At 46.3% G+C, this 17678-nt stretch overlaps 1 protein-coding gene across 2 annotated transcripts in view; it reads left to right on the top strand.

Annotated features, from left to right (window-relative positions):
• The window catches only part of znf827 (zinc finger protein 827), a 50670-nt gene that overhangs the window by 13890 nt on the left and 19102 nt on the right, over positions 1-17678 (top strand). For both annotated transcript variants that reach the window (XM_028977838.1, XM_028977837.1), the window contains exons 2-5: positions 2600-3850; positions 6825-6997; positions 7959-8454; positions 14136-14360. In XM_028977838.1, the coding sequence (XP_028833671.1) occupies positions 2600-3850; positions 6825-6997; positions 7959-8454; positions 14136-14360 (2145 nt within the window). The remainder of the gene's footprint in view (positions 1-2599; positions 3851-6824; positions 6998-7958; positions 8455-14135; positions 14361-17678) is intronic.

Here is a 17678-nt window from a genome sequence, read left to right as displayed (position 1 = left end):
AAATGTCACATTGCCCACAGAGCACATGGTCCAGCATCGACCTCATCGCTGCATTCAGAGTCCAGGCAAGCTGGGTGGAGCCAGATCCGTCTTTGTATGTTGAGAACACTGCGCACACACACACACACACGCACACACACACACACACACACTGACCTCAGACCAGTCCTTGATTGGACTGATATGGATTCTCTGCATTGTGTTTTGCTTTTGCTCTCTTGGATTCGATGGAAGATCCACTTTTCACTCGTGTGAGGTTTTTTTTTAAGCCAAATGCTTAATTTAATCCAATAATTTAGATTGTTTGTAGGCTTCTTCTTTGCTTGTTTGCATAAAATGATAATTAAAATGTTTGTCACATGCTGTATATACCTTAGACTTAAAGGATAGTGTTGCCTTCAGTGTTATTATTTGTATTGTTGTAGTGTTGTAAAAAAATATATTCTCAGACATTAATCGATTCAAAAACTTTATAATAATTATCGATACGTAAATTCCAGTTTTGCATCTGGCGGGTCATGAAAATTGTCAGCAGACTACAACAATTTTCTTCAGGCATTGCATTTAAGCCATCCCCTGAGGGGCAGCCATGAAAAGCACCCGGGGAGTACTTAACTCAGTGGGACCTTGGGGGTTTGGGATTTGAACCAGCAACCTTCCCATTACGGGTCCACTTCCTTAACCGCTAGGCCACCCCTGCCACGCAAAGGACCAAATGTTTCCATGAGAGACGCACTTTAAACATTATTCTGCAGAACCAAGCTTGCTAGAAAATGTAAAAAGCAAGACAACTGTCTACAATTTAGGGATGTGCGGGTGGATCCTAAATATCGATACTACTGATATCAAGTTGATATCAGTACCTTCACTCGTCTATTTCTGTACCACGTTCTAAATGCCAGTAGTTGCTCCGTCATCAAAAGGGGCGGCCCCGGCCTGTTTGGTGCCCTGGGCCGGCACCAACCTCGCCCCCCCAGCCGCTCTCATGGTGCCGCAGGACAAGCACTTTTTAATTCGACTTTCCAGTCACATTTAGTTTTTGCATTAAGTCTCACTATCACCAATACAAACCTGAATTTTACCTGTTAACATATCGAAAAGGGAGACAGTGTTTTTTGGTTCGGGTTTTCTGTTAGTTTTTTTTTTTTCTTCTTTTATTTAACTCAAAAACATTAAATAATTCCCCCTGGTCTAACGGGTTTTGGTAGTCGGGGGGTCAGACAGGTTATGGTGTGCGGTTCCATGATTAATATTCAGCTCCCTGCTGAATATATATTCCCATTGTGAGCCGGTCTGAGGAATTTGACTTAATCCCGTCACTGTCCAGGAAGCAGGTCGCGTCCACGCTGCTGTTGTCGTCGCACACGAGGTGTATTCTGGTGTAGCGCTTTGTTTGTGAAAGAGCAGGGGGTGGTGACGTGTGTGTGGCTGGACGGGGGTCACGCTAGTTCCAGCCCCTCAACCCGTTCGACACACTCTCGCTGTCTCTCTTTTTTACACACACATGAAGGCAGTGGTGCTGGCCAGATGTGCACTGACTGTAATGATTCCTGCAGGTCGCTAGGGTGGCGTTGCCGGGCAACCGCTTTTCCTCTCCCCATAAACAGAGTGCAGCTCGGCAGGCTTGTGTCAGGGTCGTTGGGCTGAGGCCCGTCCTGATGTGTCGGAGGGGGAGAAGGAGTGCGCCCAAATGATTTTATTCCTTAACACACCATAGTGGGGAGTCAGGGGTGCCGTGCCCCTCTGAAGTTTCGCTCAAGTGATATTATTTTTCATTTCTTTACCTTCCTAGGCCCAAAATAGAGGAGCATATATCTTTTTCACCCCTTGTGTGTTTACGTATTGTTAATACATGCAGATGTACATTAAAGGGAATAGAACAGAAGCAAACCTACAGATAAATTTTGACATTTTCACCCCGCACATTCCCACTACTTTTTTTTTTGTCTATTTCTTGTGCTGGTTTGTAAATATGTATTCAGGAATATTCACTTTTCTTTGTTCGCCCTTGTCTGGCAAGCTGTAATGTTTTTCTTATGAATATTGATACATGAAGTGTATATTAATGACCCTTGGTGACCTTAACCCTATCCTTATTGGCTCCCTGGTGGTATCTGCCAGCTCATGAATATTAATCTAGTTCTGTAACCTCTATTACCCTAATCTTTGCTGTCTAGCCTCCCAGAAGGGCCCGTCGCCATGGTAACCCCTTTACTAGACTCCTTTAGACCCTGTGAGGAAAAGGGAATGGTTTAAAAAAAGAATGAAAAGCAAGTTATTCTACTGTGCAGTGGCTTGCTGAAGGGAAACCTCAGATTTTTCTCCAGAAAGACCCTGAATTACATTACATGTACATTCCTCCCCATTTCCCCCCAGATTATGACTAACACAAGTTTCATCAGCGTATATATGAATATAATTTCTTTTTTACTTGGGTTTCAAATTCCTTATAGCTCCCCCAATATCTGTACGAAACGCGAAGCCAGCTCATGACAGAATACAACACAGTAGTTTAGCGAGTGGAATTACCTTAGACGCTTCCTCGGGGGATGTTGGAACGGCGTGCTGACCAATTGTACCCTCGTTTTTTCTTCTCCAGATGTGGACTCCATCTCAGAGGCGGGGCCTGAGGGCAGTCTGGGGGAGGAGGATGGCTGGTTTGGGAATGCGTCCGACACGCCCTCGGAATCGTCCTATGGGGACATGCAGCAGGATGAAATGCGGGTCTCCCCGGACGGCGGCCCGTCGCGGGCTGACCTCGCCGACACCTCGGCATCTGAGAGCTCACTGGGCTGCCCCACGCCAGTGCAGCACGCGGCGCTGGAGATGATGGGGCTGGACGGAGGGGTTCTGAGTGCCCAGGAGACGCTGTCGTCCGTCGTGTCCAAGCTGTATGCGGACGCCTCTGGCCAGGCCCTGGGGAAGCCCCTCAGCAGCAACCTGCGGCGCCTCCTAGAGGCGGGGAGTCTGAAGCTGGAGGCTGGGGAGCTTTTGAGGCGAAGTGGCAATGGGAGGGCAGTCTCTGAGTCACCGCCCGTAGGGCTGGCGCTCTCCCCGTCCTCCCATCATGCTCAGCAACTTAGTGCACTTGCCCGGCGACTGGCCAACAGCAGCAGCAACAACAGTGGGAACTCTGCCTCAGCGTCACCTGCGTCTATAGCCACCATCAAGCAGGAGCCCGGCAGTGACCCTTTCTGCCCCAGCAACGGGACTGGGAGTAACAGTGGTAGCAGCAACAGTGGATTTGTCTGGGTGGGCGTGTCTGACAAGTGGCCACCTCCTTCAGGTTGCTCAGCAACTAGTGGCACCAGCCTATCACCGGACTCAGCAATACAGAAGCTGAAAGCAGCAGCCAATGCGGTGCTGCAGGACAAGAGTGCCGCTGTGGCCTCTGGATCTTCGGTGTCCTGTTCCTCTTCTTCCTCGGTGACTTCTTCGACCTCCATTCCAGCACTCGGAGGCCGTAGCTCAGATGACGTGGTTCGCTTTGATGCCTTTACCTCCCCATTTAACCCCCAGTCAGCAAGCTCTACGCTAGCCGCTCTGTCTAAGAAAGTGTCCGAACGGAGTCAGCAGCAGACGGGGGGCTCATCAGACCATCAGGCCAACGCCAGCTCCTTCCTTTCCCTGGTGTCCATGACATCCTCTGCAGCGCTTCTCAAGGAAGTGGCAGCCCGGGCAGCAGGGAACATCCTGACTGACAAGAAGGAGGTAAATCTTGGACCAGGACCCTCTGAAGACGTGAAGCCTTTGTTGGACAGGAACCAGAAAGCCCCAACGCCCACCCAGAGTATGGACCTCCTGCTGCCCTCCACCCCAAAGGGCCGGACCAAGTCCACCAGCCAAGCAGGTAACTACTCTATTTAGGGGTTTGGGAGTGTGTGAACAATTGACAATATATTAGGATTGTGAAAATTAATTATTAATTATTGGCCGTGAATTGATCGTAATTGTGATTTTCATCTGGTCGTGCCTGATTTACACTCCCTGTGCACCTAAATTAAATAGACACAGGTTGGTGTTTGAGGCAGCCCTGCGTCTCCATTTGAAAATCATGTGTACACAAAACATGCATCCATCTCCATCTTTATATATGGATTGTTACTGGCTAGAATGAATTTTGTAATTTTATATTCAAATTGCACCATTAAAAACTCAGGGATGTGAAAGTGTTTTTTTTTTGTCATTGTGATAAACACAGCACACGGGTGCACTCATCGAAATGTGTTATCTTCATCTAACCCGTGACCCTTAGCCATGAAAGGCGCCCAAGGGGCAGTGTGTGGGGACGGTACCTCACTCGGCTTTAAATCTGCTTCCACACCCGCTAGGCCACAACTGCCCCATACTATAATATAGCATGACATTTATTATTATTGGGACATTTCTGCCTGGACACATTACTGTTTCACTGTTTTTAATTTACTGGTGATATTGCGACTGGGTTGAAAATGCGTGTTGTGACGTGTATTGTGAGGTAGCTGCCAGTCCATTACAGTAACGTGGCTAGATCACTATATTTGTGTCTAGTTGTGTTTTCCTACCTGAACTTCTGTTATACACTCTGCGTTGTTGCGTTGTGGCGTGTTGGTATTTTATTGCTGAAAAATATGTCTGCCAATGAAAATATACCAACTTTTTTTTTTTAAATCTTTGCTAAATAGTTATTTGGCATATTTCATGTGCAAATAATGGATCGTAAAATCACCAGTATGTTTTGAGAGTGGCATGTTGGCATTCCATTGCTGAAAAATATGTCTGCAAATGAAAATGTACTCATTTATTTTTTAAATCTTTGCTAAATATTTATTAGGGATATTTCATGTGTAAATAGTGGATCGTAAAATCGCCAGTATGTTTTTCTGTCTGAAGTACTGAATTTGCCTATTTGACCCTGGCTGTATTGCTGTCATCTTTTTCTCTATGTTGGTTTGTGTGTGACTTGTGCAACGGGCAGCAATGGTAATAATTGCAAGAGGTTATTTGGCCTCGCTTTTGAAATGGGTAAAAATGCTGTATGATCTACTTAACATCAGCCTCCTCTGAAAACACAAAAGGTCGATGACTTTAAAGTAGTGCTCCACTTAACAAGGGTTTTTTTTATGGCAGTGGACCCATGCAGTGGACCTCGTTTCCCAGGTTGACTAGATAAAGGACATTTTGAGGTTGTGCCTTTCTTTTGTTTAGTTTTTTTAATTCCTCTTATATTTGCATATGCTGATTTAATTTTTTTTTTATCAGACATAACGAGGTGAGGATGTGTTTCATACTGCATCCATAAATACCCACTGAGAATTTAGGAAACATTTAGCTAATATTGCTGCAAATTCAACTATTTTTAACTATTTTGGGTTTCTTTATGAGTCTCCATTTACTTATTTATGTAATCTGAAATTAAATACAAAAATTATGCATGTCAGTCCACTGCCTGATGGAAAATGCCACCAGTGATCCCCTGACATTTTAATCAAACCAATACTTTTTTTTCTTGCTTAAATGTGTACAAAACACCACAGCCACAATATTCTTATGAAATAAATTGTATTCTTTTATTATTTGTCCAGGTGTCATTTTCACCAAATAATACAAATGATGAAAGATTTTATCTGGAACTTTATCTGGAAATAAAATCTTATCAGTAGTGTATTGAAGAATATCAACATGTGCATGATACACCGGCACAAAACCATATGACATTTATTATTATTGGGACATTTCTGTCTGGACCCATTACTGTATCACTGTTTTTAATTTACTGGTGATATTGCGACTGGGTTGAAAATGCGTGTTGTGACGTGTATTGTGAGGTAGCTGCCAGTCCATTACAGTAACGTGGCTAAACAAGAGGCCACAGCAACGTTTTGTTTTCATTTATGAATATAAATGAAAACAAAACGTTGCTGTGGCCTCTTGTTTTTTTCTAAATAATTTCACCTAAATTATTTGAGTTGCCCCTCTTCATTGCTCCTCTTCCTTCTGTTGAGTTGCACATCACAGCGTGCATTTGGGGTCACGCACCACAGCAAGTGAAAGGAACACACTGGGGTGCTGCAGAATCGCTGCTGTTCTGGACTGAAAAGTGAGACCCCAACATCACAGTTTTGGGTTATCATTATCCTCAGAGGGTCCCTGCACGAATCCATGGACGTGGTGTGTAGGTTCAGATGGTAGCGAGTGGCCAGCGCACGTGCCGGACCGGTGTCACAGGGAAGGCTGGAGCGCTCCAGACGAGCCGGGCTCTGTGTTCGATGCTCAGAGCACAATCTCAGCACAATCTGCTGGAATTTAGGTCACATTCCAGCCGAGTAAAGTTTCAACTCAGCAGATATTAGGCTGAGGGGACATCTCTGGCGATGACACCAGGCTGGGTCAGAGGCAGCATTACCGCAGTATATGGAGCTGTGGTGTCACCTGGTCACTTTTCCCCAATAAAGACCTTCAAAATTTCCCATAAGCAGTGTCCACTGTGATCTCCGCATGGGAAGAGGTTGGGCCACAGATGGCAGGTTTATTGTTGCAAATAGGCAGTCTCGAAGTTTTACACCCCGGGTCAATGAATGCCTGAGCGCGGTAATTTCACCAAACACTGATTACCAGATGTTTTTCAATGGACAAGACTGGAATACTTATGAAGCCTTCCCTGACAGGCCCTGGTAGAATTTCTAATGCAATCATGCCAGCTCCTAATCAGACCAATTAAGCGCTAATGGGAATAGGATATGGAGCCAACAACAATAATCTGCTGTCCAAAAACATCTTCCTCTTTGGGCTCTTTTGGTGAAGGAGTCTTGAGAACAATAACCTCACACTCTTCCCCTGTCCAGGTTCCCCGGAGGAAGGAGGGAAGCCATTTCAGTGCCCAGTGTGCGGCCTGGTCATCAAGCGGAAGAGCTACTGGAAGCGTCACATGGTGATCCACACAGGCCTCAAGAGCCACCAGTGTCCTCTCTGCCCGTTCCGATGCGCTCGCAAAGACAATCTCAAGTCTCACATGAAGGTGAGTGAAGGATAATGAGTTACATTCACTATTCAACACACTCCAGTACGCAGCAGTGATGTTTTTCATCAGTGATGCTTGCGTTGTGAGAGGAAAAAAAGGTCAAATAAATATATTTTCATTGTAGTTCCATATCCAGTAAATTAAAAAATATAGAAATTGGCACATTTTTTTACAAAAAAATCCTTTTCACATTCTGTTCTGAAATGAGCTTGGATTAAAATGCAGACACCCAGTGAAAAGTTTGTACACACTACTTTGTGGTGGTTATGGAGACAAAAATGGAACCATTTTGAAGAATCCAAGAAACATATTTAGTATTATTGTATCAGGAGAAAGTGAAGTATGTTTGATTAATCTGTTTTTTCAGATTCGCCTCTTTTCACCTTCACGGCTGCTTTGTTTACTCTTGTCATCATCATCAAAAAAAAAAAAAACGCTTCATGAGATGCTTATAAACATGAGTGAATGATAAAAAAAAAAGTGTTCAGCATAAACCTTCAGGACTGGTGGAAACAGACCCCGTTGTCTAACTTAAGGTGGTGGAGAGAAGACAAGTGTGTCTGAAATTCTTTCATCACAGCAAAAGCACCCTGATTTGGAGAATTATTGTATGTTAACTCACCGTGTGCGTACATACATACTCCTTTACCAACCATACCAACATGAGTAAAAAGGTTTTAGATTTATTTGTGCATGTTTACTTTTACATTTCTGGCCTTTATCAGATACCCTTATCCAGAGCGACTTACAATCAGTAGTTAGGGTTAAGTGTCTTGACACAAAAGTGTCTCAGGGACACAATTGTAGTAAGTGGGGTTTGAACCTTGGTCTTCTGCTTCATAGGTGAGTGTGTTGCCCACTAGGCTACTACCACACATGTAGCCTATCTGGTAGAATAAAGAAGTGAAATTATAAACATATTTTATTCCTGTTTAAATCGTTTGTGTCCCACTTACAGGTGCACCAGCACCAGGACCGAGGGGAGACCTTCCAGTGTGACCTTTGTCCTTTCACCTCGTCCCGTCACTTCAGCCTGAAGCTGCACATGCGCTGCCATCAGCACTTCCCTCGACCCGACCTCAAGGTCAAAGAGGAACCCACCACCGATAACGAGGATGGCGAGGGCTCGTCGCTCGGTGAGGCCGGTGGCACTGGGGACTCTGCAATGGCTATGGAGCCGGAGGCGTCCCCCTCGCCTCTCTCCCAGATTGATGGGAGGCTGAGGGCGTCACCGGGTGAGACCTCGAACCACGTCCAGATCAAAGAAGAGCCACAGGAGCGGGACGTGTCAGTGCTATCGCCATTCAGTCTGTGTCGAGAGCGGCCAGGAAGCAGCACCAGCTCGCTGGATGTCCCAGGGCTCAAAGCCAGTCCAGCCGGGCCGACCGCCGCCGCACTGTTCAGTCCCGACATCACCACCAAGACTGCCACTGACCTGCTGATGAAGCTGTCAGGTAGGAAAAGGGTGCCAGGTGGCAGATATTACAGCCTCACAGAAGGTAAAATGCTACAAAATGTCAAAACAACCGTAAAGACCGTCTAAAAAATCTAAAGCTTCTTCCTAGTGAGCCATGACAGGTAGCTCCAGAGCAGTACAGCGTGAGTTGCGGGAAGTTGAGGTGTGCGGAGGGGAGGCAAGGTGAGGTGCGGTCACTCGGAGAGACAGTGCTGAGATTGATGTGAGGAGCTCGACCCTGGGTCGGCCCAGAAGGTCGCTGCTAGGGCCGCCTGCTCCTTCCACTTAATGCAGAGTAATTAGATTGAGATCTCGGAGTGGTTTAGAAAAAAAAATCTCAGAACATTAGATTAATTAAAAATTCATGCATAATTCATAATTAAAAAGGCTTCCGTAATTGGAAATGATTAGCGCCCTCAGCTCCATCCCATGACCTCACCACGGCTGGCGACGCCGGGAACGCGCCAGTTTTAGCGACTCCAGTTGTGCGGATGCACCAATGAGATTCAAGCCTCCCCCCACCCCACTGCTCTGCTCCCTGGGGCTGTGAACCACATCGCTCTCGGACTCCCAATCAAGCTTCCATCTTCCCAACAGACCCACGGAGATCCTCCACAATGTCAGCTCAGTGTCGACAGACGAGCAGCACAGCGTGTGTGTGTGTGTGTGTGTGTGTGTGTGTGTGTGAGGAGAAACATAATTAGACAGGGTGTTTTTCATAAGCAGAACAATGAAGAATGGTTCCGAGCAGGAATATATTTTCTTGGGCTTTGTGAGGTCATGTGGTTTCAGACACCAGAGCTGTGTTGTCAACCGCAGTGTGTTAGTGGTTTTAAATCATAGTTTACCTATTAACGTGTATTTATGAGCATTCTCTAACTGTGATGAAATCCAGTTCATCCAGCTGTTGTTGCTAAGCAACATCATCCAGCAGCAGCTGGTCATGTTGTGACTGAAAACAATGTTAAAAAGGTGGAATGATATTTAAACAGATGCGTGAAGGGACATTGTCTTTCCCAGGATTCCTCTCGCCCAGGTTGACGCAGACTGTGGTGGGAGAGACTGGATCCTGGTGCTCTGTAGGAGTAGGAGGCCTGTGCACGGCTGTTAAGCTCCTCCGCATCACCCTCTGAGGCTGGATGAAAAGACAAGGATTTCTAAAAAAAAAAAGAGAGAGAGGACGACAGCGAGTGCGCCAGTGAGTGAGTGAGGGCTCCGAAAACCTCCCCGGGCTGAAAAACTGTGATGGGGAAAGGAAAAAAAAACAAGAAATCACACACGGTGAACTCTCGCCGACCTCTGACATGGTAGGCCGATTATATTTTGGGCCAGGCCGGCTCCCCCGCGGGGGCTGCGCCCAATCCCCCTTTGATTCCGCCACTCGCTGACACAAGCCTCGGCCTGTCCGCTCTGTGATCCCCATCCTGATTTGGGAGATGAAAGTAGGGGGAGGGCGTCTTTGAAACGTGCCCGTGGCCACCGCAGTTGATTTAATAACGCCACTTCACACTCGGGGGGCAGCTCCGCCGTTGACATGGCGACAGAGACAGTGACCCGGCAACCGCGGCTTAATTGGCATGTGAGGATATGCAGAAGGTGTTGCGCCACTTGGCATGATGTGGTTGTGTTGCCGCCTATGTGTGTGTGTGTGTGTGTGTGTGTGTGTGAATTTGTTCAATGGCGCAGCTCGATTAGAAGAATCAGTTGAACGATGGAATGATTTTGATCTCCCGTCTCTTCATTCCTCTCTGCTGCCTGCACTGTGTGCGTTCGGAGGGATCCGTGCACCGTTGGTGTGAGGCAGGCGCTGGCCGAGCTGCCGGCCACTGGTCAGCAGGGGGAGCAGGCGGCCGTGACAGAGGGGACGGGGCTAATGAAGCCGTCCGGCTGAACCGCGGCCAGGGGAGCTGACCGGCAGCATGCTGGCACTGAATCGAGAAGGAAGAGAGAGAGAAAGATCGAGAGAGTCAGGAAGAGAAGGAGAGTAGGAGAAAGCTGGGAGGAGAGAGAGAGAGAGAATGGGACGCATGACAGCGATGGAAGAAGAATGGAAGAGCTCAGTGTGAGAGAGAGTGAGGTAGTGTGTGTGTGTGTGTGTGTGTGTGTGTTTTCTTTTCAGACCAGTGTGGAGAGGCAGCAGATAGTGGTCAGTGTTTGTGTTTGCAGGACTCCAGCCATTTGTTCGTGCCGCTTTTGAGATTGTTCTTAATCCAGAAATGTAAAAAAAAGGAACTGCCTGGCGGATGCTAAATTATTCAGCGCTCCCTGTAACATGAATTCAGACGGAACTTCACACTATTTATAGACACGATTAGAAAAGGTCGTTTGAGCGACTTGACTTTGTGTTAGAATGGCTGTAGCCCCCACTGCAGTTTTTTCCTTCTGTGTGTGTGTGTGTGTGTGTGTGTGTGTGTGTGTGTGTGTGTGTGTGCGCGCGTGGCTTGACACAGCACTTAATTAGTTGCTGGTTCAGGAGTTAACCGTAGCTGTTGGTTTACGCGCCCGCTGCCATGCCACGTCCTGCTGCTACCCCACCTCGTTGGCATGGCCTGCGCCAAGGTCAGCCACCGACAGCGCCACCGTCACCCACAAACCCCCACCTGCCACACTCTGGGCCGAGGTGGGCGCTCACTTCTGCAGCCCCCAGAGTCGACTCTCTGGCCGTGCATCGCCATTAATCAGAGCGGGCTGAGGGATGCTGGGAATGAAAAGCAAGGGGGTGGCCAATGAGATTCCCCGGCCCAGCTGGAGAGGCGGAGTCATTGGTCAACCCCAGGCAGTGACCCTGGCTGCTGAGAGCAGGAGAAAGAGAGCAGAGTGGTTCCAGGTTCGCCTGTTCTCTTCTTGGCTCCATGTCTTATTATTAATAATTCAGAGAAGCCCGATTAGAAATGGCCCAGTTCTGCAGATCGCATGAGGCAGGAAGCCTCCTTCCTCACGCCTAAAGTCCCAAGACTCACACACACATACCCACACATTCCTCATGCCATATCATCCATCCAGGGTTTATAGAATCTGTACAAAGCCAGCCATCCAGGCTGAAGAGATGTTCTGTTACGGTATAACTGGTAAATGTTTGCATTCAGTTAAACAATAAATGCCCAGGGAAATTTGACTACGGCATAATCCATTAGCATCCTCTTGATCACTGATGTGATTGGAGCATGTGCTCCCTGTTGTGAAGATCTTCCTCTCATATCTGAGGAGGGCTTGGCAAAAAATATAATGTACCATAAATTCCATATTGTAACTAGTAAAGGTGCAACAAAAGTCGAATTAGTATGGAAGAATGAAATGATACTGGCTGATACTGGATTTTTGGCTAAATATCAGTGTTGATCAGTATATTGTATAAAGTGTGTGTGTGTGTGTGTGTGTGTGTGTGTGTATATATATATATAGTGTGTATATATATATATAAATTAATTCATTAATTGGTTGGTTGATTGATTGATTGATTGATTGATTAAAAAGCATACCCTACATTGCAAAGAGCTCATGGAGTATTAAGTGTCAGTTTTATATGCACCCTTTAGGTCTGGAAGATTAAATGATGCTACATTTCCTTGATAGAATTTAGGGATGTAGTGATTTTGTAGTGTAGCGCTTTTTCCTATGTATATTGAGCAAGTGAGCAAGGAAAAGGGAAGAGTGGCAGGCAAAAATTTGGAAGAAACCTTGAGAGGAGCCAAGGCTCAGCAAGGGGAGCCCTAGATTACCTTGGGTTGTTCATGTCGGGTCACAGTCCTAGTGCAGTGTGATGCTCTTATCAGGACCGAATGCCAGCAAGAATCTCAAGTTCAAGTTGAGCTTCGTTGTCATTACAGCAAATGTTGAAATGAAACAACGTTTGTCCGGAGCCTGATATTTTGATTTCCAGTTATCACAAATGAAAACAGTTATTTTGATGTATTATTTTTATCATCCAGCATTGTCTGTTCTCCAACAACCAAATTGCAGGCCGGGTGAATAAACACATTCTACATTTGAAAGTGAAATGATTGTCATTGTGAAACACTGCAGCACAGCTCACGATGCACATTGCAAAATGTGTCCCCCTGGATTTAACCATCACCCTTGGTGAGCAGTGGGCAGCCATGACAGGCACCCGGCGAGCAGTGTGTGGGATGTGGTGCTTTGCTCAGTGGCGGTTCAGGATTCAAACTGGCCACCTTCTGATTACGTGTCCGCTTCCTTAACCGCTAGGCCACCACTGCGCCTCGTTTATTAAGGGGTCACACAATGACATGCAGTGGATATTGCCGTTGTCTCACACCTTCAAGGTTGCGAGTTGGAATCTCAGATACTTGTGTGGTGTTTGCATGCTCTCCCTATGGCATGGGATTCCACCAGGTTCTTCAGCTTCATCTGAAGGCCAGAGGTGTGTGTGCCCTGTGGTGGGCTGGCAAATTTCAATACATCAATTTCTCAGACATAAAGTCTGAAACAGACAGCTGCCCGGGCGCCTGTCATGGCTGCCCACTGCTCACTAAGGGTGATGGGTTCAAATCAGAGGACACATTCCGTTGTGTCACTGTGTGCTGTGCTGTAGTGTTTCACAATTAAATACACTTCACTTTCACTTTTTTTAAAAATAAGATCAGTAATTGATATATCTGTATATCTGGTTATTTCCCCAACATTGCAAACGTTCCACTTTACACAAACCTAAAGGAAAGAAACCACAGCAGAAACTCACAGAGCTTGGAGCTTGTGGTAGCCCCAATGATTTGTCTGAGGATGTGACACAAGTACTGGCATTATGCTGAAAAAATTAATTGATGTTAGTGTGCAATGCCGCCATCTGTCCTCTATTGCCTAATACTACCACTTCTATAACAAAGTGTGAAAAGGTCTGTTTCAATATTGTGCGCTGTGATAGCAGCATGGACACAAATGGTTTTAAATAATTAACCTTGATCATTGCTTGATCGTTGCTTCGGGAATTTCATCATGTTCATCATGTGAAAAATAAACACTGGTTATGTTCCACTGTTTCTTTTTATCGATCTTATATCATTCTGTGATAGTTTATTGATAGATTGCTACACGTGACCATGAACAAGGTGGATGAGCCATTTGTTATGGTATATTTTTGAACCACATTGTATGTTCGTGGGCCTTTGCAGTCTGTGCAAGGTATGACCCTTCACACAGTTACAGTCTGAACTTTATATGCCCTTTCAGTGAGATCATGCACTCACATGCACTCCTGCAGGAGACTCTGTGAAGGTCGAAGGCCAACCAAGGCTTGGGAGGTATGGGAAGAACCGAGATAAGACCAGCAAGGCCAAATAAATTATGGGGAGGTTCTGAATGCCCCGAAGAATGCCCACTTTCACAGCTGGGTGTAAAATGCTTAATTGTAGACTGTTTATGGCCGAATTATGATGACAGAGGTTCAATTACATTCACTGAACTCACACACTTAAACTTACTATGGGTTTACTATGGGTATAACTTTGTGTATGCGTGAAGGAGCGCAGATAATTTAAAGTGAAAGTGAAGTGCTTGTCATTGTGATGTGACTAAGCCTAACACATTTTTGTGTATTGCAATAAACAATTGTCTACAATAGTTTTCTGTTGCTTGAATCGAGTCTTTAGCAAAGCCTCCTCCACATTGTTTGTGGGGTCTTTTCTGAACCCTTCTCGTCCCTCCTCTCCCTGTGTCCTACAGCAGCGAATCAGAAGGAAGCCCTGAAGGTCCCGCTGTATGTGAAGGAGGAGCCAGGGACTGATGGCCCCCAGAGCCCCCGGGCCCCCACCTATAGCTTCTGCCAGGAGGATCTGCCTGGGGCTTCTAAGCCACGCGAGGGGAGCAGCCCACTGGTGGCCAAGAACAGCCTAATGAGCCAGGACATCAGTGTGAAAGTGGCCTCGGAGCTGCTCATGAAGCTGTCAGGTGTGTGTGTGTGTGTGTGTGTGTGTGTGTGTGTGTGCGTGTTTGTGTGAACGCAGGTCCTGAATGGATGTTGCGCCACATTCAGCGCAACATCAGCGCACTGTTTTTGCCTTCATGAAATTTGTAGCTTGGCTTGTCCTGCCATGACAAGTGGATGCTGCCCCTGAGTTCTCTGTCTGTTCTTGTCTCTTCTTTTCTTCATCTATCCGTTTCCTGACTCTTCCTCCTGCAGCCTCTCCCTGAGTTTTGGGCTGACGTGGTGGGTCAGTTCTTTTTCATGTTGCGCGCTCAATATCCTTTTCATCCCGGGCAAGTCCCCTGCCAAAACAAACCCATCGATTGGCTCAGACTCTTTGGGTCGGTCGCTCATCCAGCCACTGGCCCAATCTTTACATGCACTACGAAAGGCAAAGACCCCAGTTTCTCAGTCACGGCCATTACACTCCTCGGCAAGCCTGGGAAAATCAGCCAGAGAATTAACTCTGGTGTATCAGTGTGTGTGTGTGTGTGTGTGTGTGTGTGTGTGTGTGCATACATGCATATAAAGGTGCTACCTTACAACCTGGAGCCCATCTGCTGCTGGACATCATTTATCAGACCCCATTCATCAATCGTCAGGTTCGGTCCAAAGGCTATCTGTTTACCGTGTGTGATTTCTCAGCACATCTGTGACAGGTTGGCACTCTGCTGATATGTGAGTTGTTGGAGAATCACTGCTGGGTAGAGTGGTGCACTACCCTTACATATCCACCGGAACAATGCAAAGTGAATCTGCAGGCTGAGGGCCTCTAATAAAGTGTGCAGCGAGTGTATAACTGGATGAGGTGGCTTGTGAATCACTTACTGCGCGAATGTGTGTGTGTGTGTGTGTACGTGTGTTTGATTGACACCAAACACCAGCTGCCATTGTTCCTGCTAAAGTTCTGTTCAGCCCATGCCACAAAACCATGTACACTCACGTTGTCTGTTAATGTTAAATGTGACTCACTATCTGCCAGCTCTTCAACACGTGCCACCCATCTGTCTGGCCCTGGGGTCACGTTTCCTCACTGTGTGCGAGAGGCAGTATGCAGGAGGCAAAGATTCTGTGAGTGGAAATGTGCACATCCGCACAAGAACATTTTTTTTTTTTTCGTAAAACGGGTAGTCGGTTTTCTGAAAAAACCTGCGTCCAACATGGGAACATGTTCTGAAATGCTGTCCCAAAACGCTGTTTTTCCCCCCGTAAAACTCTCCTTGTTTGGCATCTAGTTCTCCTCCGTGGTGTATCATCCGGAATATATAATAATATTCACCAGCCTTCTCTTTTATTGCTGTCCACATGGATATGCGAGGCAGAAAACAGGTAGCGGGGCAGAACATTTATTAAAAAATAAAACCAAGATTGGGTCCACTAAAACACCGGTTCCATGTGGACCCAGGGTAAAATAAAAAATAATAATAATTCTCATGATGATGGGGCCTTAAATATGTTAATGCGAATGGAATCTGCCAGTGGGCTGCATATGGCTCTCCTCTCACATGAAAGCTCATCTCCGGACCATGTAGGTTTTTATATTATCTTTATTTGTCAGGTTATCATATTTAGCTGCTGTTTTGTCCCGTGCTATATATATTTTTGTTTTCGTTTTAGTAATTTTTGTCATTTTTGGTCCTCGTGGCTCATTGTGTCCTCATGGCTTACACTATGCATTACTTAACTGATTCAGAGTTTCCTGTTATAATAATTTCAATTTCAAAGTATTAGAATATGGTAAATGGACAAAGTGACACTGATCAAATTGTGATGGTAGATACCTGAGGATCTCCAAAAAGTAAGTCTTTTGGGGTGTTCCAGGTGCACTGTGGTTAATACCTACCAAAAAGAAATCCAAAAGTGATCACTGGTGAGCCTTTGGGGAGTAAAAGGCTGACACGCCTGGTTCCGTCCCTCAGAAGAGCTACTGTCACACAAACTGCTGAAGCCCTTAATGCTTTTCGCGGCAGGGAGGTTTCAGAACATGCAGGGCAGCACAGCTTGCTGTCTGCTGGGCTGAATAGCAGCAAACTGGGCAGAGTGAAGGTGCTGACTTTGGTCCACTGCTGACAATGAAAACTATGGGCATCTGAGCCTCAGACCTAGACCATGGAGCAGTGGCTCCATGGAAAAATGCCCTGGTCTGATTCATTGTGTTTTCACTTACATTTACGGCATTTATCAGACGCCCTTATCCAGAGCGACTTCAGTAGTTACAGGGACAGTCCCCCCCCATGATGCAATTTAGGGTTAAGTGTCTTGCTCAGGGGCTTAATGGTAGTAAGCAGGATATGAACCTGGGTCTTCTGGTTTATAGGCTACTACCACCCCTTTAGAACATTTGAATGGCAGGAGCATTTTGTACCAGGGGTATTTTGCTGGCCTACAAAGCCAAATATGGGGTTTCACCATCCTACCTCACAGCCCTTATTATACCTCACACTGAACCTCACACTCTCTGACCCTGCAGTACTGCTCGCCTGGTCTCTCCACCGCTGAAGGTACGAGGAAGACACTCATCTAGACGTTTCTCTGTCTTGACCCCTAGTGGTGGAAAGAACTTCCCCTTTAGTCAATACTTAGACTTACTGGTAAACTCTTTCTTGTAATCTGATTTATGTAAGAAAAACTATGACAGAGTGAATAGAATGACTGTGGGGGCAGAATGACGGGGCAGTGGCGGCCGAGTGGTTAAGGAAGCAGCCCCTAATCAGAAGGTTGCCGGTTTGATTCCCGGTCCGCCAAGGTGCCACTGAGCAAGTCACCACCCCCACACACTGCTCCCCGGGTGCCTGTCATGGCTGCCCACTGCTCACCAAGGGTGATGGTTAAAAGCTGAGGACACATTTCATTGTATCATCGTGTGCTGTGCTGCAGTGTTTCACAATGACAATTACTCCACATTTTTTTACTTTTGTATTCATAGTTGGGGTTTTAGTGAACCAGAACTGAGTACTTTGGCTGATGATTACATGAAAACACCTTGTGGAAAAGGGAATCGGCCAAATGGTGTAAATGTAAGACATGGCATCAGGATGTAAGGTTGGGTGATGTTCTGCTTGGGTCCTGCATTCATTCCTGTAGATGTTTTATGTACCACTTACATAAACATTGCTGTAAACATTTACATTTACAGCATTTACCAGACGCCCTTATCCAGAGCGACTTACAATCAGTATTTACAGGGACAGTCCCCCCCCTTGAGCAACTTAGGGTTAAGTGTCTTGCTCAGGGACACAATGGTAGTAAGTGGGATTTGAACCTGGGTTTTCTGGTTCACAGGCGAGTGTGTTACCCACTAG

The sequence above is a fragment of the Denticeps clupeoides genome, chromosome 4 (assembly GCF_900700375.1).
Source record: "Denticeps clupeoides chromosome 4, fDenClu1.1, whole genome shotgun sequence".
Taxonomy (NCBI): domain Eukaryota; kingdom Metazoa; phylum Chordata; class Actinopteri; order Clupeiformes; family Denticipitidae; genus Denticeps; species Denticeps clupeoides.
The sequence above is the reverse complement of the archived record's forward strand: the minus strand, read 5'-3'. Positions and strand labels throughout refer to the sequence as shown.